This window comes from Camelus ferus, chromosome 4, assembly GCF_009834535.1.
Source record: "Camelus ferus isolate YT-003-E chromosome 4, BCGSAC_Cfer_1.0, whole genome shotgun sequence".
NCBI classification, from domain to species: Eukaryota; Metazoa; Chordata; class Mammalia; order Artiodactyla; family Camelidae; genus Camelus; species Camelus ferus.
In genome coordinates, this window is record NC_045699.1 from 39,270,358 (window position 1) to 39,286,232 (window position 15,875).

Here is a 15,875-nt window from a genome sequence, read left to right on the forward strand (position 1 = left end):
CCACACGCTGACTTGATGATGATTTAACCAGGAGGCTCTGTCCTGGATGTCCTCTCTGCACCTCCACCTCACTGAATCTTCTGTGGGCACCAGAGCATGGTGCAAATAATACCTTGCCTTCTTGGATTTCAGCTAACATTTATTGAGTACTTTCTATACAGCAGGCTCTGTTAGGTTCCTTTACATCTGCTATATATATATTTTTTTTTTTTTTTGCTGATTTCTTTCTCTTTTAAAGTGTTTTTAAACTTAAGAGTGGTTAAACAGTTAGTGCTTTTAACTGTTTCTTAGTGAAATCATAGAGTTGTTCTTGTCTTATCTCCTGCCTGCCTGAGAACCCATAGCATTTTCTGTTTCTTTTGGACCCTTGCTGTGTTTAATACACAGAGGGTGTTCCAAACCCCACGAGTGATATAATTAATGGAATAAATTATTAGCTTATATTGGTGGAGTGGACTGAACTCAACCCTTTCTAACAATAGAATAACTGAACATAATTTGGCAGCCATGTTTTATATTTTGATGACTATATGCATCTTAAATACAAATATTAAGTTCAGGATGCTTATACACCTTCTAGTTACTGGATGATTGGTATTAAAAGATGTGCATGCTCTGTGCATAATAGCATCGCAGTACTCTCTCAGTTCCACGTAGGGTGGCCACTCTCCTGGTTGGCCCGTGAATGAGGGGTTTCCCCAAGGCACAGGATTTCAGTGCTAAAACCAGGACAACCCGGGCAAACCCAGACATTTAGTCATGCCAGTCATAAGAAATGGTTTCCCCAATGGAAGAAATTGACTGTACTTTTATATTAAATCCTCAGTAATGGATAGCTGTCACTTAGTTGTATTTTTTCCAGACACAAGCAAAATTTTGGATCTCTTATGGGCACCTTGGATAGTTTTTGTTGTTGTTTGCCCTGTTTTTACACTGGATGCTACATAACATTGTACATCTGACACTGGTATGTAGAAAGCCTTATTTCAGGAAGTTCAAAAACTTAAAAACAAAAACCATTTTCCAGCCAATTCCTTTATTACACACAGAGTGATTTACTAATAGTCACTTTGGAGTTAACACAAAATACCTATTCAGTGTAAGATTAAAAAAAAATTTTTTTAAAAAGCTGGTTCCAGTAAGGATAGTCCATTAAAAGAGACAGAAATACATCAGATTTCTCTGGTTATAGCTTCCTGTGCCCAGAAACTTCTAACTTTTTTTTTTCCCCCACTGAGCTTTCTAGCTTTTCTCTGGAATTGACTTTTTTAGACTTCATGGCTAGAACTGTGGTTTCAATTAACTGTATCTGCTTTTGTACAGTGCAATCATTTACTTATGTATTAACAATCAGCTTCTCCTGCCGTGTCTGATCTCATCAGAAAATGAAAATATACCTGCCAGAGAACATTACTTATTTTCCTGCCTTCTCTTGTCCATCTGACTAGTCCAAGCAGGGAAGACTTTGGATTACTTGGAATAAAAGCTAGCTATTACTTCTGGTGCAAGACTGTTCCACTTTGTAGAGCTTATCTGCATAAACAATCGTGCAGTCTAATGGGAGAAATATAACGTTAAGCAAGTTTTCCAAATTTCCTTTATTAAACTTGTCCAACATCATTCTACCAAGAGAGGAATTTCCTTTCTGAAATACACTTCATAACCTTGCTTCCAGATCTTTAATTACTCTGTGTATATACTTTGTTCCTCTATGTCTTTCTAAATAACTGAGTTTGTAGAATTTTGCATTTGACACAGTGCTTGCACAGAGAGGTTCCACTTGATCATCATAAAGTTATTTTAAGGCTCAGGATTTGCTCTGATCTTGGCATGAGAAGTATGAATAAATAAAACTACTTTGGTTCTGGAATGCCCACATCACAACGAGTTGTTTGTATGGCATATTTGCTATACAGGTAATCATAAATTTTTAAAATGTGAATATTGGCTTTATCCTTGAAAATTTTAAAAAGAGTATTGATGATTAACAGGCATCAGTAACAAAAAGAACAGACCTCCTAACTGCCCCCTCACAATTCTCTATAAACACTTGATGCCACTTGGTGAATTAAATGAAATTTCTCTGATCAGCTACATTCATTCACTTCACAAATAAGTGTGGAAGCTCTTCTCAAGGCCAAGTGCTCGGCATCCACTGGAGAGAAATCATACTCTGTGTGGCAGGGTGACAGTGTGATGAGCAAGACTTGACTGAAACGGTCACCAAAGAAAGAAATTAGTGTTTGTGAACTGATAGTTAATTTTAGAGTGTGAAACGTTATATTTTAAATATTACTTGTCAATTACATCTCAAATAAGTTACTAGTGCTTCCAAACTATTTAATGGCTATTTTCCCTGTAGACTCCCATGTTTTGAAGGTGCCCAACACATTTATTTTGTGATTTTAGTTTATCATTAGTATTTCCCAATAATCAAGTAACTGCCAATCAGAATACATGGAGTTGATACATTGCCAGCACCTCCCCTCTCCAAGAAAGAAGAAATAAATTTATTTCATTTTTTTTTCTTACACTGTGTGTCATGATTGTGGATATACAATTTCAAGTATTTTCAAATACTGAAAATCTCTACTACTGACTCAGTGGCCTTCACTGATCTAGTCTAATTCCCTCACTTATTAATATCCTATTAATAGACTTTTTTTAGTTGACCTGCCCATCTGTAGTTGACCTGGAGCTGCTCAGCCTCTGTTCTCAACACTTTGAGTGTTGCATCAATAGACACTGTCTCTGGAGGGCAGGAAGTGAATTGGAAAAGGAAACAAATTGACCACGTTCAGAAAGACTCAAGGTGCTTCTCCACTTAACTCGAGTGCTTAACAGGCGTGAAGTGTTTGTGGTATTTGACGACTCAGTGTGTTTGTTAACTTACATTCCTAATGGTTGTTAAGTTGACAATTATTGGGGGTGGGGGGTGGGAGGTGGGGGAACAGTAGCCCATGCAGCTGAGCTGGGGCCTAGGCACCATTATTCAGACTATTCAAAGCTCTTGCCTCCCTAAGCCCCCACGTACCCTTTTTCCACCCCCTACCCACCAGATATTAATCAAATCTTTCATCTTATTTCCCTAAACTGAGATTAAATGATGAATTTACTGGTTTAAAATTCTTGACACTAGCATAGGGATATTTGGGTACTGTGTGGAGTTAGAGAACTTAGCATAGCATCTTTGGCAATAATTTCAATTCCTCCAGGGAAAGAAAATATCTTAAGAGTATTCATGATGAAATGATAAAGGCTATGGTTAAGTGATAAGTGATTACCTAGGGTTTCCATGAAGTTTAACAAAAGATTTCCACAGTTTGCTTCCCTTAAGCTGAAATTGGACATTTCTCCTCTATCATGTGGGTTACACTGTATCTTTTTTAATTAAGGAGGTAAAATTGCCTCACATAATGTTATGTAACTAAAACTAAATAGAATGGTTAATACCAGTTACCAATTTGTGGTGAGGAAACTGATAGGTTTTATTTTATTCTTTTCTGGGTGTATTTGTACGTTTGTACAGTGAGCATATATTACTTCTTAATCAAGAAAAAAATCATAATAAAAGTGGCAGAAGTACATGTGTAAAAATCCTACATATATCCTTGCCATAGCAAAGTAATTTTATTCAGTTTTATTCAGTACATCTTGTCTGGCTGAGTACCTGATGTAGTAATAATCCCTTCCATTTGTGTGTTTTTACACAGATTTTCTCATGTGGGACATAGAATAATAATCAATTTAGTAATGATGATAGGATACATAATAATATCCCCAAACAAGGAAATTACGGGTTAGATGTTTCATCTTGTTTGCCAAGAGTTAGATGATTAGCAAATAGCAGAGATAGAGCAGTATTTCTGAATCCCAGCACAATTTTCCCTTTTTATATGCTATAATTTCTTCTCTCCCCCACATGCACAAAGTTCTGCTAAATCTCATGAAGAGTACAAAGAAATATAAGTCCTAGTTCCTGCCATCAAACAGTTTATAATACTGTTGGGGTAAAAAGACCTATGCTGACAGAGAGATAATTAGCAATTCAGTGAATGACACAGGTACTCAGTGCCTGGCACATAGAAGGCACTCAAGAAATGTTGGTTAGATGGATGGATAGGATGGGTGGATGGATGGATGGATGGATGGATGGATGGATGGATGGATGGATGAGTGGATGAATGGATGGGTGGGTGGATGGATGGATGGGTGGATGAATGGGTAGGTGAATGGATGGGTGAATGGATGGATGGATGAGCAGAAGGGCAGGTGGACTGACAAATTAAACTTACAGGACTAGAAAGGAGAAAAGTTTACTCATCACAGGTGGTTGACCTTCATTAAATTTCTGTTGACTTGCATTGGTCAGAGAACATTTCAAGAAGAAGATAGACTAGCTAGGCCTTCAGGAATTTATAAGAGTAGTTTGACTCTGCAGAGAGGAGTACTGAGGGAATTGCAGGCCAAGGGTTCAGCCTGAGCAAACACAGTGAGGAAGAGCAAGATATGACCGGAAACTGTAAAGAAGTGAGCTTACTAATGCAAAAGGTCTGGTGAGGTTTGAAAATAGAATTGGACTGTATCATAGAACATCCTGAATTCAAGCTAAAGTATTTAAATAATCCACAAAGCATGGGCAGCTATAGACATTTCTGCATAAAATAATTGATGTTATAAGGGAAATGTTTTAGGCAACAAATCTGGTCAAAGTGTGACTTTGTGTTAAGTGTAAAGATAGGAGACAGTTTAATACAAAATGGAGGTTTTAGTATTCAACTGGGATTTTAAAGTATTTTTAGAAAGAGCTACACATGTAGATCATACTGTGTCATCATTAAAATGTTCCTATATGTAATTGCAATTTCTGAGACAGTTATGTCAAACTTAGCTTTAGATCAATAGGTATTCTCATTGAGAACTAAAAGATTACAACATTCAAGGATAAGAAGCTGACATAAAAGTCTAGAGGCCTCCAAATATTTGATGCATCAAGTTTAATAAATTTTTCATACACTAGAGGAAAGGTAATAATTTATATCTTCTGGAATATTCAACCTAAATACTAAGTATGTCAGGAAATTGGTATTTCTTGCATGTTAGTTATTAGCACTAGGAGAAGCTGTATACATTGTCACTTCTCTTTAAACCTACTAATTATTTTATCTTCCAAACTGATTATGTTATCACTTGAATACAAGGGGTTAGTGGTTAACAAGTGAGGCCAGGGAGCAAATCTTTGTGGGTTAGAATTTGATCAACCACTGACATAGTTGTCAGTCATAGCTAAGTTTCTCTCTCTCCTCAGTTTCCTCATCCGTGAATGACAATAATAATAGTAGCACTAACAACTTAAGATTGTTGGGAGGATTAAATATACAAATGAAGTAATAATTCATAAATGGTACTCGTCTTACCAGTAATAATATATAATCAGGGAATAATATGCATTCATCTTTTTTTCTTCTTTTGATTGTATAGTTGTTTTATTTGTTTTTTTAAAGTCATTGCTAGACAGCTTGGCTCCCATAGGGATGTGTCTGGGTTCTCTACTGAGTGAAATTATAAATCAACATGTAGAGCATAGGTTGCTGTTAACCACAGCGAAGCTGATCAATCTCTTGCCTTCCGTAGTGAGCCATCTCTATGGATTTGGACTGATGGATGCAGAAGCCATGGTGATGGAGGCGGAGAAGTGGACCACTGTTCCCCAGCAGCACGTGTGCGTGGAGAGCACAGACCGACAAATCAAGTAATGTTTGCTGCAAGACAGCATGACCATGCCCTAAAAGAGAGCAGGCCAGCGCAGGTGCTCTTAGCCCTGAGTTGCACATGGAAGCTAAAAATCTGTGTAGTTTTTTCCTAACGTAATTATCAAATTCTAAGGTCTAAGCTGTTAAATCTACACTAGTAGAACCCAAGGATCCTTAAAAGCATGTCTTACAAGGGGACTTGAGAGACCCTTACAGATGGGCATTCTTCAGTTTCGACTCTGTCAGCATTTCTGTTTGACAGTGCAAGTATTCTCCGTAAATTGGTGTACTCCAAAATCTAAGCCTAATGTTCTGGAAACTTAACTGCCTACCATGTAGCACTCTGAAGAGTGGTACAGACTACGCAGTAATGAGAGTGCAGTTTATTTAGAGTCCGGGACCTGGTCCTCCCATTTCAGCAGCACGGACTCGGAGGCTGTGCTGACAGGATTTACCAAGTGCAAGTGAGGACTCTCCTAGGCACCGAATCCGAAGGAGAGGATTCATTTTGGTGATTGTATTAGTATTTTGCTTTTGGCTTTCTTTTCAGAGTTAGAAAAGTATTTATGAATTTTGATTGGTAAAAAACCATTATATATATAAAATAAACCACTATATATACACACACATACATACATACATATATATACACACACACATACATACACATACACACACACAGGCATTATAATTCTTGAAGAAATTAGTTAGGAAGCAGAAGTAAATAGACTAAAGTTTTTATTTTTCCATTCTACTCATTTGTGGCAAAGAATAAGAGAAAAACATAAAGGAGTAAAAAGTTAACCAGTATTTATTGAGCTCTTACTATGGGTCAAGCCAAGTGCTAGAAACTTAATGTGTGTTTTCTTATTAAAACTTTGTAACAGCTTGGGTATTATTCCCCTTTGACAAATGAGGAAATGGGATCAAATAGAATTATTGTTTATTCATTCACAAATTTATTTACCAGTTTGGCAACTATTTTTCTTACTGGATGCCAAGCACTGGGCTCGATATTAGGGATAGACGTGGGAAGGAGAAATGCTTCCTGCCCTTGTGGAGCTTCTAGTCCCGTGGGGGAGTCAATTCAAAATAATATAGTAAGTAGATAATTACAAATTATAGTAAGTGAATGTTGGAAATAAAAAGGTTGAATACTAAAAGTGGGCTGTCTAGTTTTCCCAACACCATTTGCTGAAGAGACTGTCTTTATTCCATTGTATATTCTTGCCTTCTTTGTTGAAGATGAGTTGACCAAAAGTTTGTGGGTTCATTTCTGGGCTCTCTCTTCGGTTCCATTGGTCTGTATGTCTGTTTTTGTACCAATACCATGCTGTCTTGATGACTGTAGCTCTGTAGTATTGTCTGAAGTCTGAGAGAGTTATTCCTCCAGCCTCTTTCTTTCTCTTCAGTAATGCTTTGGCAATTCTAAGTCTTTGATGGTTCCATATAAATTTTAGTATGATTTGTTCTAGTTCTGTGAAATATGTCCTGGGTAATTTGATAGGGATTGCATTAAATCTGTAGATTGCCTTGGGCAGTGTGACCATTTTAACAATATTGATTCTTCCAATCCAAGAGCATAGGATATCTTCCCATTTTTTAAAGTCTTCTTTAATTTCCTTCATCAGTGGTTTATAGTTTTCTGTGTATAATTCTTTCACCTCCTTGGTTAGATTTATTCCTAGATATTTTATTACTTCAGGGTGCTATTTTAAAGGGGATTGTTTCTTTACTTTCTTTTTCTGTTGATCCATCATTAGTGTAAAGAAATGCAACTGATTTTTGAACTGTTAATCTTGTAACCTGCTACCTTGCTGAATTCTTCGATCAGCTCTAGTAGATTTTGTGTGGACCTTTTAGGGTTTTCTATATATAGTAACATGTTGTCAGCATATAGTGACACTTTTACCTCTTCTTTTCCAATTTGGATCCCTTTGATTTCTCTCTCTTGCCTGATTGCTGTGGCTAGGACTTCCAAGACGATGTTGAATAGGAGTGGTGATAGTGGGCATCCTTGTCTTGTTCCAGATTTTAGTGGGAAGCTTTTGAGTTTTTCACCATTGAGTACTATACTGGCTGTAGGTTTTATTATGTTGAGATATGTTCCCTCTATACCCACTTTGGTGAGAGTTTTTATCATAAATGGGTGTTGAATTTTATCAAATGCTTTTTCTGAAAGAGGTTGGAGGAATAACACTCCCAAACTTCAGACAATGCTACAGAGCTACAGTCATCAAGAAAGCATGGTATTGGTACAAAAACAGACATATAGACCAATGGAACAGAGTGGAGAGCCCAGAAATGAACCCACAAACTTTTGGTCAACTAATCTTCAACAAAGGAGGGAAGAATATACAATGGAATAAAGACAGTCTCCTCAGCAAATGGTGTTGGGAAAACTGGACAGCAGCATGTAAAGCAATGAAGCTAGAACACTCCCTTACACCATACACAAAAATAAACTCAAAATGGATCAAAGACTTAAACATAAGACAAGATACAGTAAACCTCCTAGAAGAAGATATAGGCAAAACATTATCGGACATACATCTCAAAAATGCTCTCCTAGGGCAGTCTACCCAAGCAATAGAAATAAAAGCAAGAATAAACAAATGGGACCTAATTAAACTTACAAGCTTCTGCACAGCAAAGGAAACCATAGGGAAAACAAGAGGACAACCTACAGGAATGGGAGAAAATTTTTGCAAATGAAACTGACAAAGGCTTGATCTCCAGAATGTATAAGCAGCTCATATGACTTAGTAAGAAAAAAACAAACCACCCAATCTAAAAATGGGCGGAAGACCTAAACAAGCAATTCTCCAAGGAAGACATACAAATGATCAATAGGCACATGAAAAAATGCTCAATATCACTATCAGAGAAATGCAAATCAAAATCACAATGAGGTATCACCTCACACCAGTCAGAATGGCCATCATTCAAAAATCCACAAATGACAAATGCTGGAGAGACTGTGGAGAAAAGGGAACCCTCCTTCACTGCTGGTGGGAATGCAGTTTGGTGCAGCCACTGTGGAAAACAGTATGGAGATTCCTCAAAAGACTAGGAATAGACTTACCATATGACCCAGGAATCCCGCTCCTGGGCATATATCCAGAAGGAACCCTACATCCAAATGACACCTGCACACCAATGTTCATAGCAGCACTATTTACAATAGCCAAGACATGGAGACAGCCTGAATGTCCATCAACAGATGACTGGATAAAGAAGAGGAGGTATATTTATACAATGGAATACTACTCAGCCATAAAAACCGAACAACATAATGCCATTTGCAGCAACATGGATGCTCCTGGAGAATGTCATTCTAAGTGAAGTAAGCCAGAAAGAGAAAGGAAAATACCATATGAGATCGCTCATATGTGGAATCTAAAAAAAACAAAAACAAAAACAAAAGCATAAATAGAAAACAGAAATAGACTCACAGACATAGAATACAAACTTGTGGTTGCCAAGGGGGCAGGGGGTGGGAAGGGATAGATGGGATTTCAAAATTGTAGAATAGATAAACAAGATTACACTGTATAGCACAGGGAAATATATACGCGATCTTATGGTAGTTCACAGAGAAAAAAATGTGACAATGAATATATATATATATGTTCATGTATAACTGAAAAATTGTGCTCTACACTGGAATTTGACACAACATTGTGAAATGATTATAAATCAATAAAGAATGTTAAAAAGAGAGAAAAAAAGAAAATTAAAAGTGGGCAACATGATTTTCCTCTGGCTCAATGATGCTCTTAGAGAGTGAAATTTAAGCTTTGACTATGAAAGAAAAAGAGTCAGCACTAAGAACAGCAGCAAAAGAGCACCAGTGAGGAGATGCTGCAGCTTCCCTGAGGCGGGAAGTCTGAACTATCCCAGAGCCTGAACTGATGCCAGTGTGGCTGGAGCCCAGTGTTCAAGAGGGTCGGTGGCACAGAAGGAAGCTAGCGAGGAAGACAGGAACCTGCAGGCAAGAGGAAGAGGTTGTTCTTGGGTCACAGAGCAAGGGAATGGTATGTGATCCAAGGTCACGGTGATCCCCACGCCTCCACTGTAGAATGGTACCCTATTCTGGTGGTTCACAAAGTGGATTCCATAGATTAGCAACATCACTGTCACCCAAGAATTTGTTAGAAATGCACATCCTTGGATCCACCCCAGACTTACTCAGTCAGAACTCTGGGGCCAGGGCCCAGCAATAAGTTTGAGCAAGACTGGTATTCACTACCTACATGAAGATAAAAGAACTTCAATTCCCCCTTTCCTCTCACTCGCACCTTTCCCACCAACCAGCGATAAGCCTTTAAACGATCTCATCGTTTTGGTGATAGCACTGTGTCCTTTAGTACCCAGCGATCAGGTGGGTGATTACTCATGGCCTGCAGGTTCACTCAGCTGAGCTTTGCCATGTATTCTGCTCACATTCCCTTCTCTCTGTTGCAGGACAATTCGCCCCAACAGTGCAGTACGTTCCATCTACAAAGCTTCGGGCTGCTCCGATAACCCCAACCACCACGTCAACTACCTGGAGCACGTAGTTGTGCGCATAACCATCACCCACCCCAGGAGGGGAGACCTGGCCATCTACCTGACCTCCCCCTCAGGAACCAGGTCCCAGCTTTTGGCCAACAGGTACAGTGACGGCCCCTGACACTCAACTACTCTTTAAGATTGAAGGAGTCAGCTGTTCCTTCCTTCCTTCCTACCTAAGAACTAGGGGTGGGGAATACTTAGATGTCATGATAGGACAGTCATAATTTCGTTGCCCACACGTGAGCAGAGTGTGAAGCTGCCTAGAGTCCGTAGGCATGGAACAGTGTAACACGCAAGAGCTAGGGTGACACTGAAAGAATGCTGCAGAAAAATTGAAGGCCACCTGTTGGTTCTTTTTCCTAAAAAGAGAAATGCAGAGCACTAACTCCTTAGGCCTCTGAGGTTCTCTCCCCTGCCCTTCAGTGTCTGCTGGCATTTGTTACAGACTAACTGAATGGTCTTGCCCAAGCACTTCAAAGTTAAAGGAACTTCTATCAGCTTTAAAACAGGTGTTGGGGAAATTTTTTCTACAAAGAGCTAGTTAGTAAATGTTTTGAACTTTTCAGGCCATGCTTCTGTTGCAACTACTCAACTCTGCCATTAGAGTGCAAAAGCCACTGTAGACACATAAATGAATGTGCATGGCTGTGTGCCAATAAAATTTTATTTACACTAACAGGCTGAGGGCCGGATTTGGCTTGAGGACTGACTGTCGTTTGCTAACCCTTGTTTTAAAGTCTTTATTGCCCAAGAGGGCACACACAGTTTCTCTTAGTGGCCTCTTGCCTTCTCCCGACTCCCTCCAGACATTTCTCCAGCAGGTAATTGTACTGCCAGGATGATCTCGCACAAGTTTTCTTTTGCTGCATTAGCTTTTCCAGTTGTTGGAACACGGGTGGAAGGTACTTGTCAGCACATGGGACCAGAGTGGGGAAATGTCAGGTTGTCTTCTATGCCCTATTCCTATTACGGTTCTAAATACAAGCCACGGCCAGATGCCTAAAAGTTTTCTTAATTTGATGTTTTTCTCCAAGAGGAACGTTTAATGGGAGCAAAAACCTGATTGTCAATGGCATGTAGAGTCCAAATGAAAGCCAGCCTTTTATGTCAACATAGCCACCTGTCTACATGCCAGGTGACCATGGCAGTGGTGATGTCTGTTAGGACACTAACAACAAGGCAGACGAGTTGAGAAGCCAAGGCCAGTGCCAACCTGCAGAATCAAAGGTGAGACTGAGCCGTTGCCAGTTGCTTTTCAAAATCCCCAGATTCATCTGCTGTAGAAGAATGAGAAAAAGAGCAAATAGTATTTCTAGGCGATAGTGACTGGGAGTACATATTCCAAAATCTTTCGTTGCCTTTTATTTCTGGGCTTGGAAGACTTCTTGTATTCTTGTTTAAAACCTGACGTCTTCCATTAGGGCAGAGGAAAGCCGGGGCTTCATTCTTTATGAAGCGCAGCTTTACTGCGATAGCTGTGTATGCAGGTGCAAGGAACGGAAGGATGCTTTGGCATCGGGTCACCAGGCATGCTCTCCTCCCTCCGCGGAAGGGGTCTCAGCTGCCACCGTTACCTGCCCGATGCTTCTCTCCAGCAAGCAAGGCGTTCAGATATGCAATTGCATGATTAATGGAAGTCACACTAGCTGTTGTTACCGAAGCCAGGGAAGACCTTTTTCTTGCTTTTTTCTTTTTTTCTTTTCTTTACCACTGTTCATTTGCGTTGAGCTTGGAATATTCAGGTGGCACACTGTGAAGTACAAAGGCTGGCTTCACACGTGTGCAGCTCTTCTCTCCGGAACCCCTGCCATTGTAGAAAAACAGTCCCTCCACAGTTGCTGTTGGCTTGGAAAACTCAGGCCCTTCAGCGTGTCTGGGCTCTTCCTGCATATTTCAGTATTTCTTGTTGGCTTCCCCCGAAATGACTTCAGTGAGGAAACTTGCAAGCAGAGGAGCTGTGGCTTCCATCACACGCATTTGGTGGATTGCAGCGTCACTGGCTTCAGTCTCATGTGCATTCTTCGACAGCAGACTCCACTCTGCTCTTTGCAAAGTGCTGAAGCCAGAAGTGCTACATGACTTGTGTCAGCAGAAAGAAACAGGCATTTCAGATGCTCGGCGACCAGTCATGAGGTTTTCTTCAGTCTCCCCCATCGTGACCCCTTGAGAGTAAGGTTTTTACCTAGAGTGCATCTTCTTGGTCTGGAGAGTTTCTTAAAATGCTGCTCATTTATCTGTCTTCCATCTTGTTGCTGAAAATAAGTAGCCACACCCAAAGCAGGTAGACAGACTGGAGTGGAGGGAGGGGACTGGTGGCACTGAGAGGTGTCCACACATCCACAGCTCGCCTAAAACACTGCTCTGAGCATCTAACCCTTTAAATGTAGAACAGCTGTGCCTGGTCCCAAAACCACACCTGGCCTCCCCCCAGGGCCTGGCTCCCGTGTCCTTGTGCTTGACGCTAGTAGCGTCCCTCCTCCCGAGGCAGCTAAGAAGAGGTGGTTTCTTTTGGCAGTTTTTCCTTCTGGCATATTCCAAAGCTTTAATTTTATGAGAGGAAATCTCTACTCAAAACCTCCCAGTCTCTGACCTCGTGGCAAGGAACCCTGGTGTCCTCTCACTTTGGCCCTGTTTCAAAGCACATTCCCAGGATGGGGAGCTGAGGGCAAGCAGCACGACAAGGCGGGCAGGGGGCGGAGGGCAGGCCTGCTGTGCTCCTGGTGGCCTTCACGTTGGCCTGTGCGGCAGCAGTACCTTCCCTCAAGGAAGAGGTGAATAGGGCAGGGTTTAGAAGGAACTGGCATGTCAGGCATTATTAATGAGGGCAGTAAATCATCCCCCTGTTGGACACTTATCTTTCAAAGAAGTCCAGATTTCTGAGGATCACGTGAAGCAAAGAGGACTGTGCAGTTAAAAGACAGGAATTCTGAAAAGCTAAAAACAAAGTTTTCCTAGCAGGGCCGGGGGACGGCGAGGTTCATTTCAGGTAAAGAGGTAGAACGCTGGTGCACAGCGTGGTCCCCACCTGTCCTCTCCTGTTCCTCCAGGAGCTGCAAGTCTTCACAGCGGAATGTGTATTGGCCGCTGTGAGGAGGAAGGATGCTGGGGTCTAGCTCAGACTCAGAACCTGAGGCTCACTCAATGTCACCCCCCGTTTACGCTGCAGAAACTCGACACACAGGATAAACCGGGAGAGAAAGCTGAGAGGACAGCAGCCGCCCCCCCCCCCCCAACTTATTACCCCCATTTCAGTACTGACAAAACTGGTGTCCTAGTCTTGGGACTGGAAAATGCTATCCATCAGAGTCAAGTCCCTAAGGAAATAAAGGGGTCATGGTCAGCTTCCAGAAGCTTCCAGAAATCCTTATTTCCCTGGCCACTTTGGTAAGGAATGTCTTCCGTGTTGCTTACCCTCTCACCACAGCAATTCCTAGGGAACTGATGTGCCCCCAAGTCGCTGAACACTTTGCCTGCGTGGGCCGTCTGGAGCCCCTCAGGGCCTCCCTGTCCTGGCCGACAGGCACTTGCTGGAGCTCCTGTGGAGAACAGCTGTTGGAGGAAGGACGGTTTACCCGAGCATCTGCAGGTGCAGAGCCCTGGAAGGCACTCAGCGGCAGTCAAAACTAGTCCAGCTTGAGCTTCCTGCCCCATTAGCCCGGCAGGCAAGCCCTCCTGGCAGGGCAGGTTGATAATTTAGTGGGTGGGAGCCCCGAGGAAACAGAGCCGTCCTGGAACGGACACACAGTTCCTTCTCTTCCCTTTGTTCTCCCCTGCCCGTCCACCCTGCCTAAGAAAAGCCCAAACTGAGTAAGTGACACAGATGGTTTACTTCTGGGGAGACTATGGGGATCTGGGATGGGTGAGGGGATCTAGGTGGTCTTGGGTCCCTTTAAAATACATGAAAGAAGTGGGGAGGGTATAGCTCAGTGGTAAGTGTGTGCTTAGCAGGCAGGAAGTCCTGGATTCGATCCCCAGTACCTCCATTAGAAAAAGAAAAAAAAAATAGAATACATCCAAGAGCAACTTTAGCTATAAGCCTTTATACGACCACATGTTCGAATTCTGCCTGGTACAGATTTTCCAGCAAAAGCTCTTTCCATCAGATTCTTCTGTCAACTGTGTTTGGCTTTTTTTTTTTCTTCCCCTAAACCTCCCCTTCCCCCAGCCCATTGAGTCTTAGATTTGGGTTTAGCTGCATTGACTCTGTTCCAAATTTTGGCCTCTAACTGAAAGGTGAAACTTTGCTTCTGTTTCTCAATTTAATTACGGGTGAGCATCTCTGCTTCTAATTATGGTCTTAAGTAGAAAGAAGGTACACGTTCTAGTCTGCAAATTCTATAGGGTTCTATAATTAACTGTGTTCAAATGTGCTGTTTATATTTGACTATTTCTGTCACTGCCCAAATGTTCAGTGACACACTATTGACATTTGTAAAGTGTCACGCTATATAAATGCATTTGTGGCTTGCAGTAAAAATTATACTTTTGCAGTTGAAGCTTGACACTCTAGCAAGGCCTCACCATAAGAACGTTCTTCCTTTATTCAAAAGAAGGTATAGACTCTGGAGTTGAACAGAGTTGGAAATGTCTTGATTTCACCCATTTTTACGTTTGACTTTGGAAAAGTGATTCATCTAGAAAACAGACGTAATAGTATCCGCCTCACAGAGTTGTTACAGCAGTAAATAAGGTCCCATACAGCAAGCCCTGAGCCCGGCCCCCCGCACAGGAAGCGCTTACCAGCACCGACCCTGGTTTACACGGTGCTTTTCAAGGCACCTGGTGAACGACTCTATCACACACAGATGGCTGGGCCCCTCTCCCCGAGAGACTGTTCCATACGTCTGGGTGAGGTCCATGAATCTGCATTTCTGATAACCTCCAAGGTGGTGCTGCAGCTGCCTGTCCACAGACCACACTTTTACATTGCACCGATTTAAAAGATCACCCAGCTTTTTCAAACATAATCTTTTTATTTTCATGTCATTGAAAGACTTGTGAGCAACAGGCTGCTGGATGCTGGGCAAGTCGTTTACAAAGGAGTTTCTAATGTAAAACAGGTAATTCAGATAAAAGCCACCTACTATTAAAGACTAAAGCTTCCAGATGATTAAGCGCTTACATCATACACCTACAAGGGAGAGCACATTTTGAGGTTGGTGGGTGTGCATATTGAACTTTTTTTTTTTTTAAACCATCTTTTCAGGTATTCCAAACCTCTAGAACCAGGACTTTTCTCGCAACCTTTCTTAAAGAAGCAGTTTAGATGAGGAGAAGGTGAAAAACTTATTAGTCTGTTTGAAATAGTCTATTTCAGAAGCAAATTATTTAAAACTTTATAAAGCCAAACAGCTAAAGAAAATCAAAAACTCAGTTACCACTGAGCCAGATGAGTGCTTCAAGCATCCTGTGAGCTTTCTGTTGAATTGTGATGAAGCACTAGAAAAATTAAAATTCAAAAAAGTGAAACAAAAGAAAAAAGAAAACTTCCCAAAATACCGGTTTAGTGTCTAATTCTATAGTGAACATAAATGCTATTTGGGTGGTAGTGGATGATTCTGAAAT

The 15,875-nt window shown here is 41.1% G+C and overlaps 1 protein-coding gene across 5 annotated transcripts in view; it reads left to right on the top strand.

The window, feature by feature from the left end:
* PCSK5 (proprotein convertase subtilisin/kexin type 5) overlaps nucleotides 1-15,875 on the top strand; it is a 413,713-nt gene that overhangs the window by 236,783 nt on the left and 161,055 nt on the right. For all 5 annotated transcript variants that reach the window (XM_032477865.1, XM_014562872.2, XM_032477866.1 and 2 more), the window contains exons 11-12: nucleotides 5,635-5,752; nucleotides 10,221-10,409. In XM_032477865.1, coding sequence (XP_032333756.1) covers nucleotides 5,635-5,752; nucleotides 10,221-10,409 — 307 coding nt within the window. The remainder of the gene's footprint in view (nucleotides 1-5,634; nucleotides 5,753-10,220; nucleotides 10,410-15,875) is intronic.